The following is a 20,016-nucleotide window of genomic DNA, read 5'->3' as shown; positions in this document are numbered from 1 at the left end:
TTAAGAGGAAGACATAGCTTCCAAAAAGCTTTCATGGCCAATGCAACTAGGAAGGAAATCAATTTACTCGTTGCCTTCAAAAGCCTCCCTGAGAAAGCTCCTATGGAGATCAAATGGAAATTAAAGCTACTTATGAAAAAGTGGAGAGATACCACTTGTGCACAGTGAGATTAGCTGGCACAAGGACAAATGTTACACTATGCAACAATTACGCTGAATTTACTCTATGAAGTAAATTTTAGAAGAAAACTTCAGTTAAGAGCCAAACAGCCTACAAAAATTATCAACGGATTTTTTTCACTCCAGGAGCTAGCAATCACAGAATGATTGACTAATATGTTCCAGCCTTCAAAAGAGCAGGGGAGCCCATGTAACAAAACATGATTTATTCACCAGTTACGAATAAGAGGGTTGGAAGCATGGAGTACTGAGAAATATAAAGAAGTCCTAATTTAAACTGGAAGAGGGTAGATTTAGAATAGATATTAGGAAGAAATTCTTTACTGTGAGGGTGGTAAGACACTGGCACAGGTTGCCCAGGGAAGTTGTGGATGGCCCCTCCCTGGATCTGTTCAAAGCCAGGCTGGACAGGGCTTTGGGGATCTTGGTCTAGTTGGAGGTGGCCCTGCCCATGGCAAGGGTTGGACTGGATGAGCTTTAAGGTCCCTTCCAACTCAAACCATTCTGTGATTCTATGATTCTATGTAACAGTGCTTCTGAATTAAATGTTGGGTTTTCTTTGGGCTAGGAGGGGTCAGATAAGGCATAGAGCCAAACTGCTCCCAGACATCAAATGCACCCTTCCCTAGCTCACGGAGAGCTGAATGGGCTGATATAATTTTCTATGGAGTACTTCACATCTCTCTACCTCAACTTCCCCTGCACGGGGAGGACAAAACTTCTTTCCACCAAGCAGAGAAGTGAGATTCAAAATAGTAAAGTAGGCTTGAGTTTACATTTTCCCAACTTCCAGATTCTTCATTTACTCAGATGAGCTCAGACAGGGACAGCCATGAGGACACAATTTCCCATGGTCCTGACAAACAAGGTCCATGCCACACGTTATGGTCACGCATCATCTCTCCCAACAGGCAGGTTTCTTATTTACCTGGATGATCCTTTCTGTAAACTTTTCTTGTTCCTCTCGGTGAAGTCTCGTCTCCTGCTCAAGCTGAGCCTGAAGCTCCTGTATCGATACATTCTGTACAGGTAAAACATGGGAATCCCTGAGCCAATCAGCAGGACAAAGGGATAGGTTTAGCAGAAAATGTGTCTCCATGGTGTAAAAAAAAAAAAGGAAAAAGGGAAAGAACTGCAGGACAGACATCTGCACAACTCACAGTTACCAACAGTTAAAACCAAAGCACAGTGTGCAAATAAATAGCAATGACCTAAATACGTGTGGGAATTTCCTGTGTGGCTTCTTCTGAAAACTAAAGCTGGGATGCTGATGTTAGATGTTGGATATTCTCCTCAGGACTCTGCTCTGTGACTACACTTGAGTAGCTGAGACAGTGCACCATCAATGATGTTTGCCAGATTTAAGGTATTCCATATTTCTTGGTGTATTTTTCTACGATAATAAATGTTATAAAATTTTGACATTGCTGCAGAAGATGCATCTAATGCACATATGTTGAATCTAATTATTTATTCATTTGCAGCACTTCTGATTAGGCAGTCAATGGGATAGCACTTATTAAACCAACTAAGCATATAAGGTCCCTTTCTGCAGATATAGAACAGCTCTCCGCACAAGTCAACTTCGTTTTGTGATTTATACTCAAAATAATTACTCCACAAATGTAGCGATGTACGCTGTGTGAGCCTGAGGTCTGACCAAAATGCTTAAGTATCTCCCCCTTCAGCTCCAACACTATTTTAACCTTAATACTTTCAATTTTACATTCTCATTAAGATTGGCATCTCATCCACTTTACTTCTGAAAGTTACTTAATTCAAAAATAAAGAGCCACAAAGGCAGAGTCACAGACCTCATTATTTATACTATGTTAATTAATCTTGTGGCACTTATATTCCTGTAAGAACTTTCTATGCCCTTCAGTTTGTCTCTCACATTGGAGCTAAAACTCATTTATCTGTACAAAGTTGATGCTCGGAGACGCTGTCCTCTTCACATGTGTGACCGCAGAAAACGGTGCCAAACTCCTACTTCCTAGAGAAAAGATGCATTTAAAGAAGGGGTCACTTCAGGCTTCAGCGTGTAATCCCAAATTCTTTGCTGGCTGATGTCCAGCATGCTCCAACCTCAGCAGCTGCAATGATATAACACAGGTCGTGGGACCACTCTCGGGGGCTGTGTTGCAATTTCCCCCCAGCAACAGCCCCGGCACCCATCTCCTCTCCCTGAGCACTCCTCCTGCTTCCTCAGAGCAAAACCAGCTGCTGAGGCTGTTCAGGCTGAGGCAGCCCTTGCTGGGACACTTTTGGTTATTCTGAAAGAATTTGTCACTGGAACAGATGCTCTTCTCCACTAGCGAAAAGGAGGTAAGGCAGATGGAAGTATCCCATATACCACCCACAGGACCATCATCCATGGAACACCAAAAATCACCTTGCATGTACTTCCCGGGTCCTATCAGTTCCTTTACTTGATTCACTTATTGACCTGTGCAAGTCTGTTTTATACCTGAGGAAGAGACACTTCCAGCCCTCTGAAAGATACACATAGCGAGATCAAGAGCACATTAGCTGCCTTATTGATTCCACTTTAGGCCTTAAGGTGTCTGCAGACATTTTGTATTGCACAAGGCCAAAATTCAGTCTCACAAATAATTTGGAAGGAATTGTTTGCAATGGAATTTGCCAGTTTTGCACAATTGTTTGTAAACATGAGATGGTTATGCGCAGGTGTATCAGTTCAAGTTTCTCATCCAATAAAGGAAAACTTACTTTCCTCAGAAATAACTGGAGGCTGGATCAGACCAGCAAAAGTTACCAGAAAGGTGAGGTTTGAACTTTTCACTATTTACTTCACACTTGTGTTTTCCACTGAACAATGATTTGCTAAAAGATCATTTGTTCTACATTAGACTAGTATTAATTGAAATCACATAGTTACATATATAATGACAACACTTTATGTCTGCCAAATTAGGGCAAGAAAATGATAAAACTCAAGCAGTTTTTTGATAAACATGCAGCTCATGCAAAGCCAAGTTTCAGGAAACTTGGGCACTGGGATTATGCGATAACTGTTGAAATTACTATTAAATACATCCTAAAGGCAGACAGATTATTACATGCACACTAGGCAGTGCAAATATTTTTTACATTTGCTTTGCCTCTTTAAGAACAATGTATTTTTATAAGCAGTATAGTAAACGCATTGAAAAGCAGTTAATGCATCAACACAGAGCCACACACTTTTGCCTTCCTTAGGTCTCTTTATAGTCTAGAATAGTCTATCAGAAGCATTGGGATTAGTACTGCTCACATAAAGGGAGATACAGCTGCTTAAGCGCCTAATATATTGTTGCTAAGCATTTGGATCATGGACGAGGAATGTACAGAAATGTATCATGTGATATTTGTATATGCAGTTCAGGTACTTGGCTTTGCACTGATAGAAGTCTAGATTTTCGTATGTGGAAATCAGGCCCCTATCATATCATCAGCAGGGTGTAATCTACAGCACAACTGTTTTGGAAAACAACTCTGCTACAAAATGGACACAGAAGTTGGTATCCTGTTAACTTCCATTCTTTGTCTCCTTTGTTCTCATTCATGAACGCGCTACATGAGGAACGGAAAACATCCCGAATGTGACAGCTACCACACAACGTACTGACACCACAGAAACAGACACAAACTCACTACAACGAGACAAACATAATATGATGTGAACTACAAGCTAGTGCTACTCCATCACAGCACCACAGAAACAGCTGCACTTCATCTGCAGCTCGACACCAACTTGACAGTTTTCCATGTATCCCAATTATTGCATTACCAGATCCACTTCCAATGCCATCTCTTCAGACAGGCACTGTCAAATCCTTCTGCTGAGTCCTTTTCTCTCACCTGTTATCACTCCAGAACAAGCTAATCCATGTCCGTGTCTTTACCTCAAGAGGATGTTCAGAGAAAAGTCATCCGCGCTTTGGGGGCTTCACCACTGCTCCCTCATTGCGCTGACCCCCTTAAAGCCCGTTGAATGCTTTTCAGGTTACTTTTCAGCTTGCAGAAGCCCACATTTCTACCATGACTTGCTTTTAGAATATTACCATGCACCATGAGGTATGGATGGGTTTTACTTGTCTGTTATCTCCATTTTACCATAGCTAACTGCAATCTCAGTTTGCCTGCAAACTTAGTTTATATGCAACAACTGTGAACATCAAATTTCATGGAATCTTTCTTTTTAGCCTTTTTTTTTTCCAGGAGGGATGGAACAAAATAAGGCCTGAGGAGGCAGAGTAGAAAGATGCTCTCCAGCATTTGTGTGCAATTCCAGGAAGCCAAAAGATGAACGTTTTATGCTGCTCACCTAATGCTATGTTATGCTTTGAACTTTACATTTGACCATGCAGTGTAAAAACTGCTACATTTTCATGCTGACGTGATGACAGCTGACCATTGCATGCATACAATAAACCAGACCAGAGAGGAACTTCCAGTGCCTTTTGTATTACTTTTTACATGCAATACACATCTAACTGAATTCTCAGGGGCCACTTCTGAAGAGGTACTCTTTTCCTCACCCCTTAAAAATAAATGCTGTATATTCCATTTGCTAGTGTACAATAGGCAGTTGTGTGGTTATTTGTCTGTGCTTATATGGAGAGTCTCTGATTTTGTGAAAACAGAGAACACTTTGCTCCAAGACTTTAAAAATCCATCTCATTGTATGGATAGTATACAAAGCCTCACTGAATTCAGTTAGGACTGGGATATCCAGATTTACATCATAAAGGGTCTTTTAAGCCATTATATTGCCGACCTTTACGGAATCTTGCATAGCAAGAAAGAATACAATTCATCAAAGTAAATTATTCTTGCTGCTCCTAATCTTGGTGGGAAGGAATACTGTCAGCACCAGTTTGTCTTTCTTATTCCCACAACTTTGCATTGGAGGAATAATGGACACTAACAGATACAACTTCCTATGTGGTCCTCAGAAAAAAAGTCACAATCTATAAAACATTCACTGTTTCCTTTCTGGAAAAACAAAATCTTAAATCAGGACAAGAGAAAATGATGTGCAGGTTTTCAGCACATGGCCAGGAGCTGCTGTGAAAGCCAACCAGCTGAAAAGCTCTCATGTGGAATTATGAAAATTGCATAGAAAGAGCACACACTCCAAAACCAGCTAAAAATAGAACATTCAAAATACAGACCAAATTTCTCCTCATACTTCCAAAATGTATCCATATAGAAGTTTTGATTCAAAACAGGTGGAAGAGTGACTTACCTAACTTGCACTTTACTGTATATGTGATCACACTGAACCCAGCTATTAACTTTAAGTAATGTTTCAGATGTTTCATATTTCTTATGGGCATGATAAGTAAGGAAAATGAATAAACAGATTATGAACGACCTAGAAGAAATTCTTCAGTGTGAGCTCTTCCTACTTAACACTAGACCTTGTGTAAGACTTGCTTTTTAGGACATGCTCTCACCTTCTCTAGCCTACCTGCTTTTATTTTAATTCTCTGGTGACAACTTGTTCATTTTTTGTCAGAGATTTTGTGATGTTTTTCTACACAGAAACAAATGTGTAAATCTTCAAAAGCCACATATGAAAATAGTCCAAGTCTGAAATGCAAAGATGAGTGCTTTTGCCTTTGGGATATATATAATTACATAGGTAAGGGCAGAACTGGTACCCTTTGAAGGAACAATCAGAGATAGGAGATACAGCTCCATTTTAGAGCATCAGGCATCAAATACTGCAACAAACGGTATTTGATCATTTGAAAAGAATGAAATTTTTGTTCTGAGAATGTCCTCCCATTTCTGTATAAACAGGAGGAGATTGCTTAAGGAAGCTGCTTTTTGTTTATGGATATTCCATTAGTAAAAAGGGTAAAATTCACTAGATGAAAAAATATTTACCATTTTTCCCATCAGTTCCCATTTGTTACCATCATAATCCTTTGATTTGTGCCGGGTGTTTGCTCCATAAAGCACTGTGTTACCTTTATTAGTTCCTCCTGTCTTTTAGTCAGGGCAAGTCTCACTTGTTCACTGGCTTTTTCTTTGGATAGTAAAGAATAATTTCCCCCTCCCACCATAACCCGGGCTTCACTAAAATCATGAATAATGGATCGAACATCCACTCCAATGGGCTCCAACCTCCTGCAACAACAGCTGAATGGCTTGTTTCAGCAAGAAAACAAAGCCCTGCTCTTAAGGCAATTTCAAGATATAATTTCCCTTGGACTGTGACTCTAACCCACCTCTTTAAGATGCAAATACATTCTAATAATACTGTTGCACTAACAACTGCCGTGCAAAGCCCAAACAAAGGCAGATGTTTACAGTTAGGCTACGGGGTAGTTTCAAGCACAAGTCAGTCTGCATTTATTGTATTTAATCAAACAATTAGGCTCCCACGATGCTAATTTTTAAAAACAGGAGAAATGGCTAAATGAAGCTGCTGAGCATTACATGGGAAAATTCTCATTTAAAATTCAGCTTGGAAAAAATGAATTTAGAAAAATTGGTTTGCCTAAAAACAAAACATTTGCCTCCCTGAAATGAAGCATGTTGTTTTCATGCTGAAAGTCCATATGCAGTAAGAAAATCATCAATTAATGTTATCCACTGGCCAGTGCATGTATTTTCGCTTCATAATTTAAAGCAGATAATGGCTTAAGTGTAGCCAGCTCTGCTGTGGGCACTGAAGGGTTTGAGTCTCCATCTGAAATTTCTGTGGTAATAAAAGAAAAACCTTGATATTTGAATAATATGTTTTCCTCCTCATTCATCTGGCATTAAAAAAAAATTGTAGTTTTTGCTAGTCCAGTAGATGAAACTGAAAAAGAAAATACTAAAAATGATACCATACAAAATTGTTTGGAGGAATCTTCTGCTTCACTTGGATTTAACTATCACAGATTATAAGATTTCAATTGGCTATCCACCCACTGAAAACTTTCAGTGTAAAGCAGTGTAATATTCTTTGTTGCTTAAGTAAACCTGACTGAAACAAACAGCTTAGTCTTCAACATTTTCTCAGGTTGGGTCATTTAAGCCCCAGCCTTGCTCATGCTTTGAGCACAGCTGGACCTCAGATGGATATTCTCTACCTTTAATTATAATTACTAGCTTGTTCCTTGTCAAGTATTGGTGTGAAAACTATCCACCTTCCATTTAAACACAGTTTGCTGTACACATTTTACACACCATGCCATCCTGGGAAAGTTAAAAAAGATGTGCCAGAATTACCCAGATCTTAAGAGGGTTCACGTAAATAAGAGTTAATATAATAATGAGGCTGATCTAAGGTGAGGGAATTAATAAAGATGACAGAATTTAAACAGAATTATTGCAAACATTTGCTGTGGTAAGTTTCTGACCTAATCTACCATAACTATTGACAAATACAATTGCAAAAGGATCCATCCTCAATGGCAACGTTTCTCTACCTCATTGTCCATTCACAGCTGAGGAAGAATGATTTTACCTTTCAGTGAGATTCTTACGGTGTCCTGGGTTTATCAGATATCCTTCCCGAGGTTTATTATCACTAGTGAGAGTAAAACGTTGGAAGAGAAGCTGCTGAACAAATTCATTATTCTAATACTACCAAAACTCTGCACTGTCAGGATAGTTTAAAATAAGTAAGACAAAACCAGCAAAGAATTACCTGTGTTCAGATGAAGGGTCACTCTCCCTTTGATAGTCAACACAGCATTGCGCTGCTTGGCTACCAGCCACCCTGAAGCTTCCTCTTCCTACACCTGCCTTATAGTGCTTCTTATTGCTTACCCACAAACACAGCTGTCCCAGCCAGCATCCTCCTTTTCCCAGGCTTAACAAGGTGTTTCATATATACTAAGGCCTCTGTGTGAGTCTTTAGAATTAAAAACATGTTAAAACTTATCCCTCACTAAATGCTACCCTAACCACTACAGTTTCAAGGTGGATTTGGCTTCTCAGTGGCCAGCAGAAAAGCTTTCCAATACTCCAAGCTTGCCTTTACGAAGACAGATTAGAAATTGTTTTCTTCAGCACCAGTTGTAGTGTCTATGTTCATGAGAAAGCAGCTAAGGAGATGTTTACTGAGGCGGATATGGCCTCTGCATGGATGAAGATTTAAATAAAAACTGATTGATGTTTTTGACAAATGAAAAAGAACTCAACAAGCCAAACAATAGAGAATTCTGCTTTAAATAAGGGTGTTTTTCGGAAGCTGCAGGGTGCTGTGTTCCCTGTTGAGAATCACCATGCACACCAGCATCAAACCGCCTCCTGTGCAGACTACTGCCAGGAAAAATGCAAAGCGATTTCTACTTGTAGACTTTCCAGATTTAAAATATCCAGCAAGGTGAAACCTGGAAGCATGACCTCACATGAGGGATTACAACCTCTTCCAGAGATCTTTTGTTACTAAACTCAATTGTAGTGGGTCCCTGAGCCATATTTTCCCACTTAGCAAAGCTTACAGGGAGCAGGGTGATGAGTCCAAAGTCGGGACCAATTTGCTTCTCTGAAACCACAAGGGGGAAAAGAGGTCAACTACAAATTTCACAACAGAGGTGCTGTGTTTAGTCCAATTTACTCCCCCAACTCCTGGCTTCTGTTACTTATCTCCTGGCTAAGGCAGCAGGAGGCAGTGAGTAAGACGGGCTGCTTTGCTGACCTCTAGACTGAAACAGCCCTTGTCTCCTGGCCTGTAGAGTTTAATGTCTCCATCAGCTCTGCGGTGTGGGTCGGTGGTGGCTCGCTGGTGGTGAATCTCTCGCTCCTCTCCACGATCTTGTTTGAGCTGCCACTCCATCTGATCCCTCAGTTTGGACTGTTAGGTGCATGGGCGGTTTATAACAAAAAAACAAAAGGACAGGAGGGAATAAAGAAAACAAAAATGGGTAAGGTAGACGACTGAAAAACTACAAGACAAAGAAAAGCGTGAACAGAAAAACCAACTTAAATACAGTGGCATAAGAAAGTGAAGAGAACAAAACTAAAATGAGGATGAGCAAAATGATGGGCTGAAACATCTGAAAAGCAAAAAAGAGAAAGAGAGGAAAAAAGAATGCAAACACTGGTTATGAGGCGCATGCGATGAGGATGCATGAGTCAAACCAACAGCAAGCATACAAGTCATGAAGGATACGGGACACAAGGCTCTTCCTTCCTTACTTGTGCTGTGCAGAAAAGCCATATCCAGTGTGGCAGTTGTGGCAGTTTAGACATGCGCCCATGGGCAACGCTTTAGGCAAGGCAGTCCTTCGCTGGCTACAGAGCTTCTCACTCGCTGCTCGGTTAGGGGAGTGAGCTGTAAGCAGGCTTTTCAAAACACATCACTTAGAAAACTGCATTTGGTTGGGTTCTTTTGGCAAGGCTTTTCAGAACATGCCTGACCCTTTTACGAGAGAGCATAATAAAGACTTCCTCACATTTCTTAGCAAGGCTGCTAATTTACATTCATCAGAGTTATTTTTTTAATTAATCTCTTCTTTCACGGGGAAACACTGCTGTTACAGACAAAAAGAAGACAGATCTCTATAGCACCAGTGGATTAGCCTTTTTGCCATGAGGAACCGCCTCTGAATCAAAGGAGTTGTGCAAACAAATAAAAGAAAAAAAACCTATAAAGTGTTTGTTTAACACTAGACACTTTAATACATTGCAGGTCTGAAATCATAACAAAGCAGCTGTGAGGAAAATTAGCTCTAGGGTAATGATGCCAGCAAGAAAGAGAAACAATAAACAGAAAGAAGGCAAACAAGGGGCTGACCTACCTGGAAATCGGTGATTAAATCCTTCCCCAGGTTACCAATGGGAGAGTCTCGAGACATGGACGTCATTGTGGATAGAAAACTGGAAGACTCTGTGAGATGGGGAAGAGGTGAGAGGTCTTCCATCTGCTCCTTAAGGCCCTCCCCAATGTGATCAACTTTCTCCAGGAAGGTCTGCAGCTCTTTCCGGAAAGCTTTCATCCTGGAGTTAATGGTGTCCAGAAGCTCTGGTTCTTGCTTATCTTCTCCCCTTTCCTCACCACTCTTGAAATCCTGCTCAGTGGATGAGCTGCTGGTTATGTGCACCTTTGCATCATAAATCAAGCTGTCCGTATCGGTGATAAGGCGATCCACTGTCCTTTCAAGCCTCTCAGCCTCACGTTTGATGTTGATTAAGGACTCGGTGTCCTCTTTCACTCTCATGAGCTCGGTGGAGCACAGGTCACTGACTTCCGATGGCTTCCCACTCCCAAAACCTGACGTCTTCTCATAAACTTCTTCAGAGTCACTCTCACCCCCAATGGGCCCCTCTCTCTTTGGCTGGGGTGGGCGACTCTCTTCGCTGTCACTCTCCTTCTTCCCGGCATCGCTGTCAGCATCGCTGTCCCTGGGGCTGGAAGTGCGCAGGCCCAGGTGAGAGGCAAGATCGTAACGCTGGACATTGGACATCAGGACCCTGTTCTCATACTGGAGCTTCATCACCTTCCCACTCAGCTCATTAATTTGCGACCTGGCTGACTTCAGCTCCTCTTGCAAGGGGCCACCACACTTGGATGTCGCGTCATCCAACCAGCCTGGCTCCTGGCCTGGTTCAAACTTGAATTTGTTCAGCTCGTTCGTTAGCTGCTTGTTGTGATCCTCGATTTCGGAGATTGACCGCCTCAGCAGTTCTGCTTCCTCTTCCACAAACTGCAGGTGCCGGCGCAGCTCCGTGGCCGACTCCACAGAGTCACCGTAGGGTGAGGTAGGAATGCTTGAAATGTGGTCCCTGCTGAGACACTCTTTTTCGTACTGGCACCTCATATCCTCCATCTCAGCTTTAATCCCCCTGTTCTCCACCTCCAGTTCCACTATTTTCCTGCCCAGTATGTTGGCTTCCTCCTCCACCAGCTTCAAACGAAGCTTCAGCTCAGCCTCCCTGGTGCTGGGCGGCCCTCCTGCCTCACCAGTAGGCAGGGGGCTGTCCACATCTCCATAGATGGACTTGTACTTCTGGAGCTCCTGCTCCAGTTCGTCCTTCTCCCTCCCCAGTTTGGCCATCTTCTTCCGCATCAGCGCTGCCTCCTCTTTGGCAAACTGGAGCTGGCACTTCAAATCAGCGCTGTCCTCCTGCCAAGAGTAATTACCCCCCATCCAAAGATTATATTATAATAGAAGGACAATCAGATGCTTCTTTTCCAAAATCTCCACCTCCCCACCCTCTGAGCTCTATCTGTTAAGTATGCAAACAATACAGACAGAGCTGTGAAAACCACACAGTTGACACATTTCACAGCTTGGTCCTGGTTAAACTGACAAAGCAGCTTGATCAGAATTAAAGAGGAAAAAAAAAAAGTAAAAATCAGTGTGCCAATGTAAGTGTTGAGTGATACAAGAGTGTCAGTGTAAGTGTTCCGTCATGCAAGAGTGTCAGTGCAATGCTTAGTTTTTCTCAATTACCAAGCAATTTTTGTGGAAAATAAGAACTACTCAAATTAAAAGGCTCCATGATTTTTGATGCTTTCTGTTCCATTTATGTTTAATGATACATTTGCTCCCTTTTAGTATCACAAAACATAGCCTGCTCAGATGAATTTTCTCATCGTAACCCCAAATCTTGGGGTTCTTGGGGTTCTTGGGGTTAGCTTGTTCAGCTAACGAGCACAAAAAAAGTGTGCTGAGTTGCCTTGCAAAGTGAAAACTTTAATTACTGGATCTCACAACACTGTGAGATAGCCCAAGTGCCTAACTCGCTTTCTGAACAGGAAGTGCTACTGTTGTCTCTGCTGCTGTTATTATAAGGATGGACGAGACAGTGATCACTGTTTCTGGTATGGACAACTGTTCACAAGGGAGATTGGTCAAAACATGTGAAAAAGGAAAGAAAAATGCCTTAAACCATGGTTACATCCAAATTCATCCCATGTGAAAGCCTGCGTTTTTCAGGAAGCACCAGGGTATTCAATGAGAGTTTGATTTTTTTGGTGCGTGCTGGGCATTTTAAAGCTCCACATCTCAAGTCAAATGAAAACTCCAGTGTGTATTGTGCTGAAATAAGAGACAAGGTTAAGTAAATTCTAAGCCGATGAACAATCTCTTTGCATGAATCACTTTCATGAATTGTCATGGAGATACAGGCACTTGGCCTTGTAAGAGACACATTTATCAGCATTAGCAGTATAATGGAAGGCAGGCTTTGAAAGATGATCTCTTGAGACAGCAGATTTCATCATTGTTGGTAGGCCATGTGGACATATGTGCAATTATCTACGGAAACTTCATTTTAGTCTCCGGAGCACTGTTATCTTTCACAAGCACCATTTTGTGATAATTCCTAATAATGGCAACCAAACACAGAAGAAAACATGACTGAGTTTAATTGTTCACCCGGATCAGGCTATTAAAAAAAAAAAGATTTACAAAACTAATTACGGCTCAGCAATCTGAGGAAATTATTTAATTTCTAAAGCACACAGCCTTGCACATTGGTAATGATGTCTTTTATGTTACCTAGATTAATTTCACCCCCTTCTATTTAGATACATACTAATTATGTCTTAATTTCAGCTATTAATACCTAAACAGTCACAGAAGTAATTGGTTGTATACTTCTGAACTCAGTCGGCTCTCTTGCTGATTCTGCTTGGCTCACGTTGAGACTTTAAAATATTAAATAGTAAGAAAGTTATCTTAAATGTTAATAACATGATAAGAGGTAAACAACAGTCAAAGTTTCTGTTAATATGTGGTTTTCAGTAAAAACCAGGCATCAAACACAACTGCAATCAGCTCATCAGTTAACTGACTAAAACGCTGGTCATGTTTCTAGCAGCAGAAATGTGAGTTTTCTATGAATGCAACTGAGGTGCATTTAACTGATTAGAAGCAGAGCCTCTAAAAGATGGGCTTTCTTTCTTCTCTATCATCTCCTCAAATACACACACCTGTTTTTCAAATATATATTTGCAAATTGTTTTTTGCTTTCTGATCTGAAACTGCAAATTAAGTATCAGGTTAAAATCTGGCAAAACTCCATGCAGTCTCCACTGGAGTCACTCTGAATTCTGATTGCTCTGGTTGGATGAGGCTGTATGATTAAAGCATCATCTTTGGTCAGGGCTGCACAATACATTACCTCTGTTTTTCCTATTATCAAGGATCAGTTTATCCCCACAGCTCTAGGTTTTGTTTTTAGGGGAATACAAAGATCACAAGGAAGGTTACATCTAGACCAGTGCTGCACACCAGTGCTCGCAGGTGGGGCAATTACTCTGGTTTATTTATTTATCTGTTAATAGCTTGGAAATAATAACATCTGACATTTTCCTTATTCTGCCTTTGTAACCCAGCAGTCTTCCCATTGCTTCTTGTTTGCCTTTGGCTGCAAGCACCCAACCATCAGCAGCACTAACTGGCCCCTTGCACCATGGGGCAGCTGGCCCCATGCCCACAGGGAAGGGACAACCTGCCCAAACCCTTCTTCTCCTGGCTGGGAGCTCCTTTTCGGGGGTCAGAAGGGGCTCCAGTCTAACATACACTGAGTTTCAAGCAATATAAGTAACAGTCAAAGGTTACAGTCAGGGCAACACACTCAGCATTTCGAAGCTTTTGAAGAAAAGGGAAGGACTCCAATTGGTTGGGGGTCAGTGCCCCAGTGTTTTTGCTCGGCATCACTGCATGACTCAATGCATCTGCAGAGTTAGTGTGTTATTATAGCATGACAAAACCACCGTTAACTTCTCATAACAGCATTACTTTATCGCTCGGTTTTGTCTAAGAGCAAAAAGGATCCCATTTGTAAGTTTTGTTTTTCACAAGAGCTGAAACAAACAAGATTTTTTTCATTAAACAAACACAAGCCTCATACAAAACAACAGAGCTGATGGATGTTAATCTCTCCTACTAAATATGGATCCCATCTGGAAAGGTGAGAAAGCTCTATATCTTCCTGCTTCTCTGCCAGGAAACATGACTACTGAAAATCCCATTCCCCAGACAGCTTTTTATCCAAAGGAAAAGAATGGTCAGGAGAGATTTATCAGCCAGTTCCAAGCATGCCAGAAGGGTAGGACTCCAACCTTCATGCATCTGTCCCTCTGAAACTTTGCGTACAGAAATATCAGCAATTTCTTGATCAGTTGAAACCAAGTGGAAACAGCAAGAGGGCAAGACAACCACACAAGCAAGTAGAGTTTCGAAATAAAGGGCAAACTAAGGAGAGGCCAAATCACAGAAATTAAGAATAGTTCATTATTAGATCCCAGGAATGTAAAAAAGGAAAAAAAAAAGGTAAATACAATCTTTTCAGCATTTTGGAGAAACAAGAGAATTGAATCCCAGAGGCTGAAAGCTGGGTTATGGCACAGCCTGACTGTTTTTCGCATCCAGTATGTGGACACTTTCCTAAAAGGTGCACATAGGGCAGACCATACAGAAAGAAAAGAAGGAATGACAGTGCAAAAATGTTCTGTCAGTCATGGTGCTAATCACAGACTTTAAGAGATCATTAAGGATAAATGGGAATTAATGATTACTGATAGTGATTGTTTGCATGCAATAGCATCACAGCTCTGCATGACACTTCAGAGGGATGCTAATGGAAAAAAAGGCAGAAAGAAAAAACCCAGATCCCTCCCTACAGAGTCTGCAGTCTAATTTAGACAAATGTAGAACGCTGAGATAAAGAAATGAAACTTAAATGAAAGAAATGAACTTAAATTCATTATGCAGCATAAATGATGTGATGAGAATGAAAAGCTGATCAAAAATTCCCAAATATGATATTTCTTTTCTGGCAAGAAGACACAAAGCTAGATAGAGACCAACGCCATCTCCTCTACCACCACCACCACTGGCTCAAGGGAGCTGCCAGGCAGAAGATGGGTAAGCGGTTTTGGGGTTGCAAGTCTGACGACAGGGCAGTACAACCAGCACCCAAGCATCTGGCTGAGTGCCAGCACTCCTACCTTGCACTGGAGAACCACTTTTCTTTGTGTTTTGCCTGGTGCCTGGTATTTTCCAAGAAGCTCCGTTTTGCAATTCTGCTGAATAAAAACTTTTTTTCTTCAATACTGCTAGAGGCGGGTAAGCACTACAATGAATTCTGCTTTTACATGATTTCAAGACAATCAATTTCACAGGTATTATTTACTCTGTGTGCCCTGCAGTGGCTGCGATGTTCCAGCTAATTTTCATTATGAGCTCCCAGGAAGTAAAACCACCACTCTTACCATATGCTATACATATCTGTAAGCATGCAGATGCACAGAAACTAAGTTTGTGGTTGATTTTCACAAAACATGTAATGGGTATTTGAACTTATTTTAAGTATTTAGGGTGGCTGTCCCTGAAAAGCAGTGTTTTGGACCTCCTGGGTTGTGTCTCTACAGACCCCTTTGGGGCATGTCCCAGGACCCAGTGGCTGTTTGACCAGGTTGAGCACTTGCTGTGGTGCACTCTGGTCTCACCCAGCACATAACTCTGAAGGGATACCCGGGTTTGGAGACAGCTCTGGGCAGCACCCTAGAGTTGGGAGACAGCTAGGACATGCAGCTATAGGGTGGGCCATGTCAATATATAAGATTGTTTCTCAGTCTTTCCTATCCTGAAGAATTGCTGAAGAAAACTAAATGGCCACCTTGCACAGTACTGTCGCAATGGTTTTCATTTTCAAGCCTAAAGCCTTTGCTTGCATGAGTTACAATGTGTGTGTGCAGCATAAAGGGGTTTTTTTGTTCCCTTAGGTGGTTTCGAGGGTCACTTCCTCATGCTGTGAGAGAAGCAGAGCTGACCCAGGGTTACTCAGTTAATTCTGTGAAGTTCTTTTTTTAGGGCTTTCCAAGGCAAACCGCAGCTGCTCTTACTCCCTGGATTTGGGCAGAGGAAGCAAGCACATGGAATCCATTCCCTCTGCACAGCTCTGTATTTCCAGGGATAAGGAAAGGAAGAATACTGTCACCCACAAACCCCAGTGGACACAACCCTGCCTTCACGTAGCTTCATCCGTAATCTGCATGTGGGTGGGCATTTGTATAGATTTCATCCATGTATTTTACAGACTTACAGAAAAACAAACTCCCTGACCTGACTGACAACACAAATAATTCTCCATAGCAGGCGCTGCAGGCAGAAAGCCCAGTGCCCCATTTTAAGGTCTGAATAAGCTGTGCTTCTATTAGCTCGGCAGGGACACTTGGTTGCTGTGTTCTGGGAAAGCAGGCTGCAGCCTCCAGCCACCATAAGCCCCAGGTCTGCCCACCCTACCCACTCAAGTGCATCATGTTGCAATGATTTATTGTGGTTATTATTACAAAACAATGGATTTTAAGATTTTGTTGCCTCAGAGAAAACCCACAGGTCTCAGATGTGTACACCGAGCCAGCTGAGGAGGAGGCAGGGGAGGCACAACCTTCCCTTAACAAAGGCATGATGTCGCTCTTGGCTCCATTTGCAGTGAGATGAAACTCTATTCCCATCTCTCCTGCTATAAACAGCAACTGCATGGGTGCTGGGAAAAGCTTTAACTCCTACAGTCAGCACAAAAAGCAAGAGGAAATCAGCCAGACTGCTTTCCTGAGAAGGATCAGTCTACGGGATTTCAATAAAAGTGGTGTCCAAAGGGAGACTGAGTGGGTAGCTTAGGCTTTGGGTTGTACCTCAACTCAGGGGGACACAAGTTCACATGCTGCCTCCACCCCCAACACCAGAGAGGGATCAAATCCGGGGCTGCGACATGAGAGCTCGCAAGGTGTCATTGCAGTGTGTCAACCGCGTTCCCTGCCAAGATGCTTATTAGCACAAAATCTCTGGCTCTGCGTATAAATTTAGTTAGTCCCTAAACTGCGATCCAATTACTCTGTGAGGCAAGGTGAATTTCTCTTCTTGTAGAAGACCTGCAGCCTAAATCTACAGATACAAGCACAACGAGCCTGAGAAGCTGCACGGTTTAGAGATCACACTTGTGTCCTAAATTGTTTCTACATTATCTCTGGGAGGTCTCAGTAGATTAAGGCCTAATTGCACTCTAGTTAATGTGCCTGATGGCCCTGTCAACACCCGTAAAAAGAAATTTGCAGTTTTATTGTGTGCTTTCACTCAAAATTACACACTCTTGAAAACCATACCTGGGTAAATGTCTTTTTTTCTTTGTGGATTTCTCTGCTGCCTCTTCTTTTCAGGGAACTCTGCAATAGAAGCAATGCTGAGTTATTGATAAGCTAAACACAAAGCCTGCAAGTTTGGCAGGGTTCATCACCATAAAACTGATTGAAGAAAAAGGAAGAATATTCTTCTGAGCAGCTAGGAATTTAATTTTTCATATTAATCACTAAAAAACCAAGATGACCAAGGGCCTTGTCAGTGAATTTTTCAATGTACAAAATTTCTCACCAAAAAAAGAAAATGAATAAAATCAGTTAAAAGTTTACAGAGGGGAAAAAAAAACCCACCCTCTTCAGTTCTCTGGACCACCACAATTTTTGGCAAAACTTTATTTTTGCATGGGGCAATGATTTATGTTTGATTAATTCATGGCAGAAGTCCAAGAATGTTACTCACAGTGGATGTAAAACACATTGTGGAAACCTCAGAGGAAAGCAGCCCCCCCCCCCAAAAAAAAGGGAAGAATATGCATGTTTAAGCTATATGGCAAAATATTATTGGTTATTCTGTTCTAGAAAACATATTGAGGAGCCCAGAAAAAGACCAGGTAATTCTCCAGGTATTTCTGAATTTACTTTATAGATTGCATTTGATTGGATTTGTGAATCTCTATATCCCTTTATAAGCAGTTTTTCTAAGACATGGAAATGTCATCACCACTGCTTGGTTTTCAGAAACCTCTCATACCCAAAAGCAAACCACAGTTTTTCTGCAAAGTGAGAGGTGGAGCACCATCAGGATGCTTCCAGGGTTTGCACTGACTTGTGTCTCAGGACCAAGTTCAAACTGGTGTGAGCTGGATCTATTTAGAAAATGCATAAATTGGGCTTTTGCATGTTGAAGTATCAGAGGGGAACTACAGCTCTCGGGCAAAAGAGCAGGAAGTTAGAAAATACGGAGTTCAAAGCTGGCTGTACTATGTTGTCTGTGCCCAGAGCCTGAAGGCTCACACTCCCCAGCAATCACCCTGACATTGTGGCCTCTTTTATTTACTACTTCTGTTTATATTTGCTCTGCAGGGGACAATTTCCAGCTGAAGAGAAGCCCGGGCTGTCACAGGCTTGCTCACAGCATGCCTCCCCTCTGGCCCATGCAATGGAGCAGCGTGCCCGGACCAGCACCAGCTCCCACATCCGACAGGGGAAATCCCAGTCTCTGTGACCCACGCTAACCGAGCGCCACAAACCATGAGCCCAGCGAAGAGGAAGAGAAAGGAGGGAGAGGCATCCTGTTAATTAGCTAAGTCCAGTCTTGTGCCCGGCCGTCAGCTGGCAGAAAACACAACGTGAGCTTGGGGACAGGCACACACACTCCATGCAAATCCTAACCGAAAGCTTTCCATGGCTTTGTAGTTTCTAACTGTTAAGCTATGTAGCTACTGTAAATTATAATTATTGCATACTAATACAAATCTTTCCTTCTGTTCTTTGTTATACACAGTTAAGTAGTTAAAACCCATTCATACGCGGCACCATATGCCCAAGACATACTACAGTTTATTTTTGCTAATCTGCTCTCTACTTTAATCCGGTGATTTCCTATAACTAATGAAGCTGAGTAAGAGAAATGTTTTTTTCTGCATACTGAAACAGTTTAATGAAAAAAGACTTTAAACACTGAAAACATCATATGAAAACCTGTTACACAAGCTTAGCCAGGATAAACAGTTACTGTTTTCTCTTTTTTTTTTTTTTAATGTAGTGTTATTCTGGAAGCAGATATGTAACTGAAAGCAGCTCCCAGTCAGCAGCATCCTGCCCCAGCATGCAAGATGGGTCACTGTGGTTGAAAAGATATGGGGCATAGCCCTGGCCCTCACACTCCCTGCTTTTCTGTATGACTTCAAGCAAGAGTAGTTTGAGCAAGAGGAGGCTGGCTGGTTACTGCATTTAATTTGTAAGTTCTTAAGGCCAAGGATGAATCTACCAATTTCTGCAGAGGCCTCAATGCATGGTTGTAGCAAACAGCTATGAAGCATGCTCGAAATGCAAAACCTTGTACCAAATCCTAAAAATTTCTTGCTCTTACCTATATGTAAAAGGTCACACCTAGACACATCCAACACTAGAAGCTACAGGATATAAACACATGGGCTACGGTGTGCAAGAGAAAGTAATAAAGCCTTTGCTCTGTTGTAGAGGATAATGGTTAGAAAGTAGGGGAAAGAAATTAAAATTTAGGTAGGAGACATGGATGACACACTGAGAAACAGGCATGTCGTGATCTAGCTTTAGAAGCTCTAAGCTCCACTTCTTACCAAAAAAACGGATTTCACAGATCCAGACTGACAAGTTTGTAACATATTGCCCTAAATGGGGCCTTGCTTTAAGCATTTTCACACTGGTTTGCGTAAGAGCAACCTTCTGATCAGTACTTGGCTGGGAGATTGCTCTGTATTTCCATAAGGCAGAGACTCAACCTTAGGCTGAGTCTGTGCTCAGTGTAAGAAAAAGAATGAGATATTTACCTCTGGGGGCTACCAGTGAATTACAGGGAGAAACCTCCCTCCCACGTGCCAGTAGAGGACTAGAAACACAGGCATGGCAACAAGGCACTGCCTGGCCAAAACCCCTTAAGTCCCATATGAGAGCATGGAAAGATCTCCATTTCACCACTGTGGGACCAGACTGCACGTGTGCATGAAACACCAACCAACACAGCTGGTATTTCAGTAGGACTAGGGGCAGAGAGGGCCACTGCGAAAAGATGTAGGCGGAACATGCTA

The 20,016-nt window shown here is 41.9% G+C and overlaps 1 protein-coding gene across 1 annotated transcript in view; it reads right to left on the bottom strand.

Moving 5' to 3' along the window:
- The window catches only part of MTCL1 (microtubule crosslinking factor 1), a gene marked incomplete at its 5' end in the record, with an annotated part of 50,294 nt that extends 32,980 nt beyond the window's left edge, over nucleotides 1-17,314 (bottom strand). Inside the window, 5 exons of the mRNA XM_010178934.1 lie at nucleotides 1,109-1,201; nucleotides 8,834-8,989; nucleotides 9,936-11,261; nucleotides 15,098-15,172; nucleotides 17,255-17,314. Of these exons, the coding sequence (XP_010177236.1) occupies nucleotides 1,109-1,201; nucleotides 8,834-8,989; nucleotides 9,936-11,261; nucleotides 15,098-15,172; nucleotides 17,255-17,314 (1,710 nt within the window). The remainder of the gene's footprint in view (nucleotides 1-1,108; nucleotides 1,202-8,833; nucleotides 8,990-9,935; nucleotides 11,262-15,097; nucleotides 15,173-17,254) is intronic.
- Between the last annotated feature and the right edge of the window lie 2,702 nt (nucleotides 17,315-20,016).

This window comes from Mesitornis unicolor, unplaced genomic scaffold (assembly GCF_000695765.1).
Source record: "Mesitornis unicolor isolate BGI_N332 unplaced genomic scaffold, ASM69576v1 scaffold1142, whole genome shotgun sequence".
NCBI classification, from domain to species: Eukaryota; Metazoa; Chordata; class Aves; order Mesitornithiformes; family Mesitornithidae; genus Mesitornis; species Mesitornis unicolor.
Note: the sequence above shows the minus strand (reverse complement) of the source record. Positions and strands in the feature narration are given on the sequence as shown.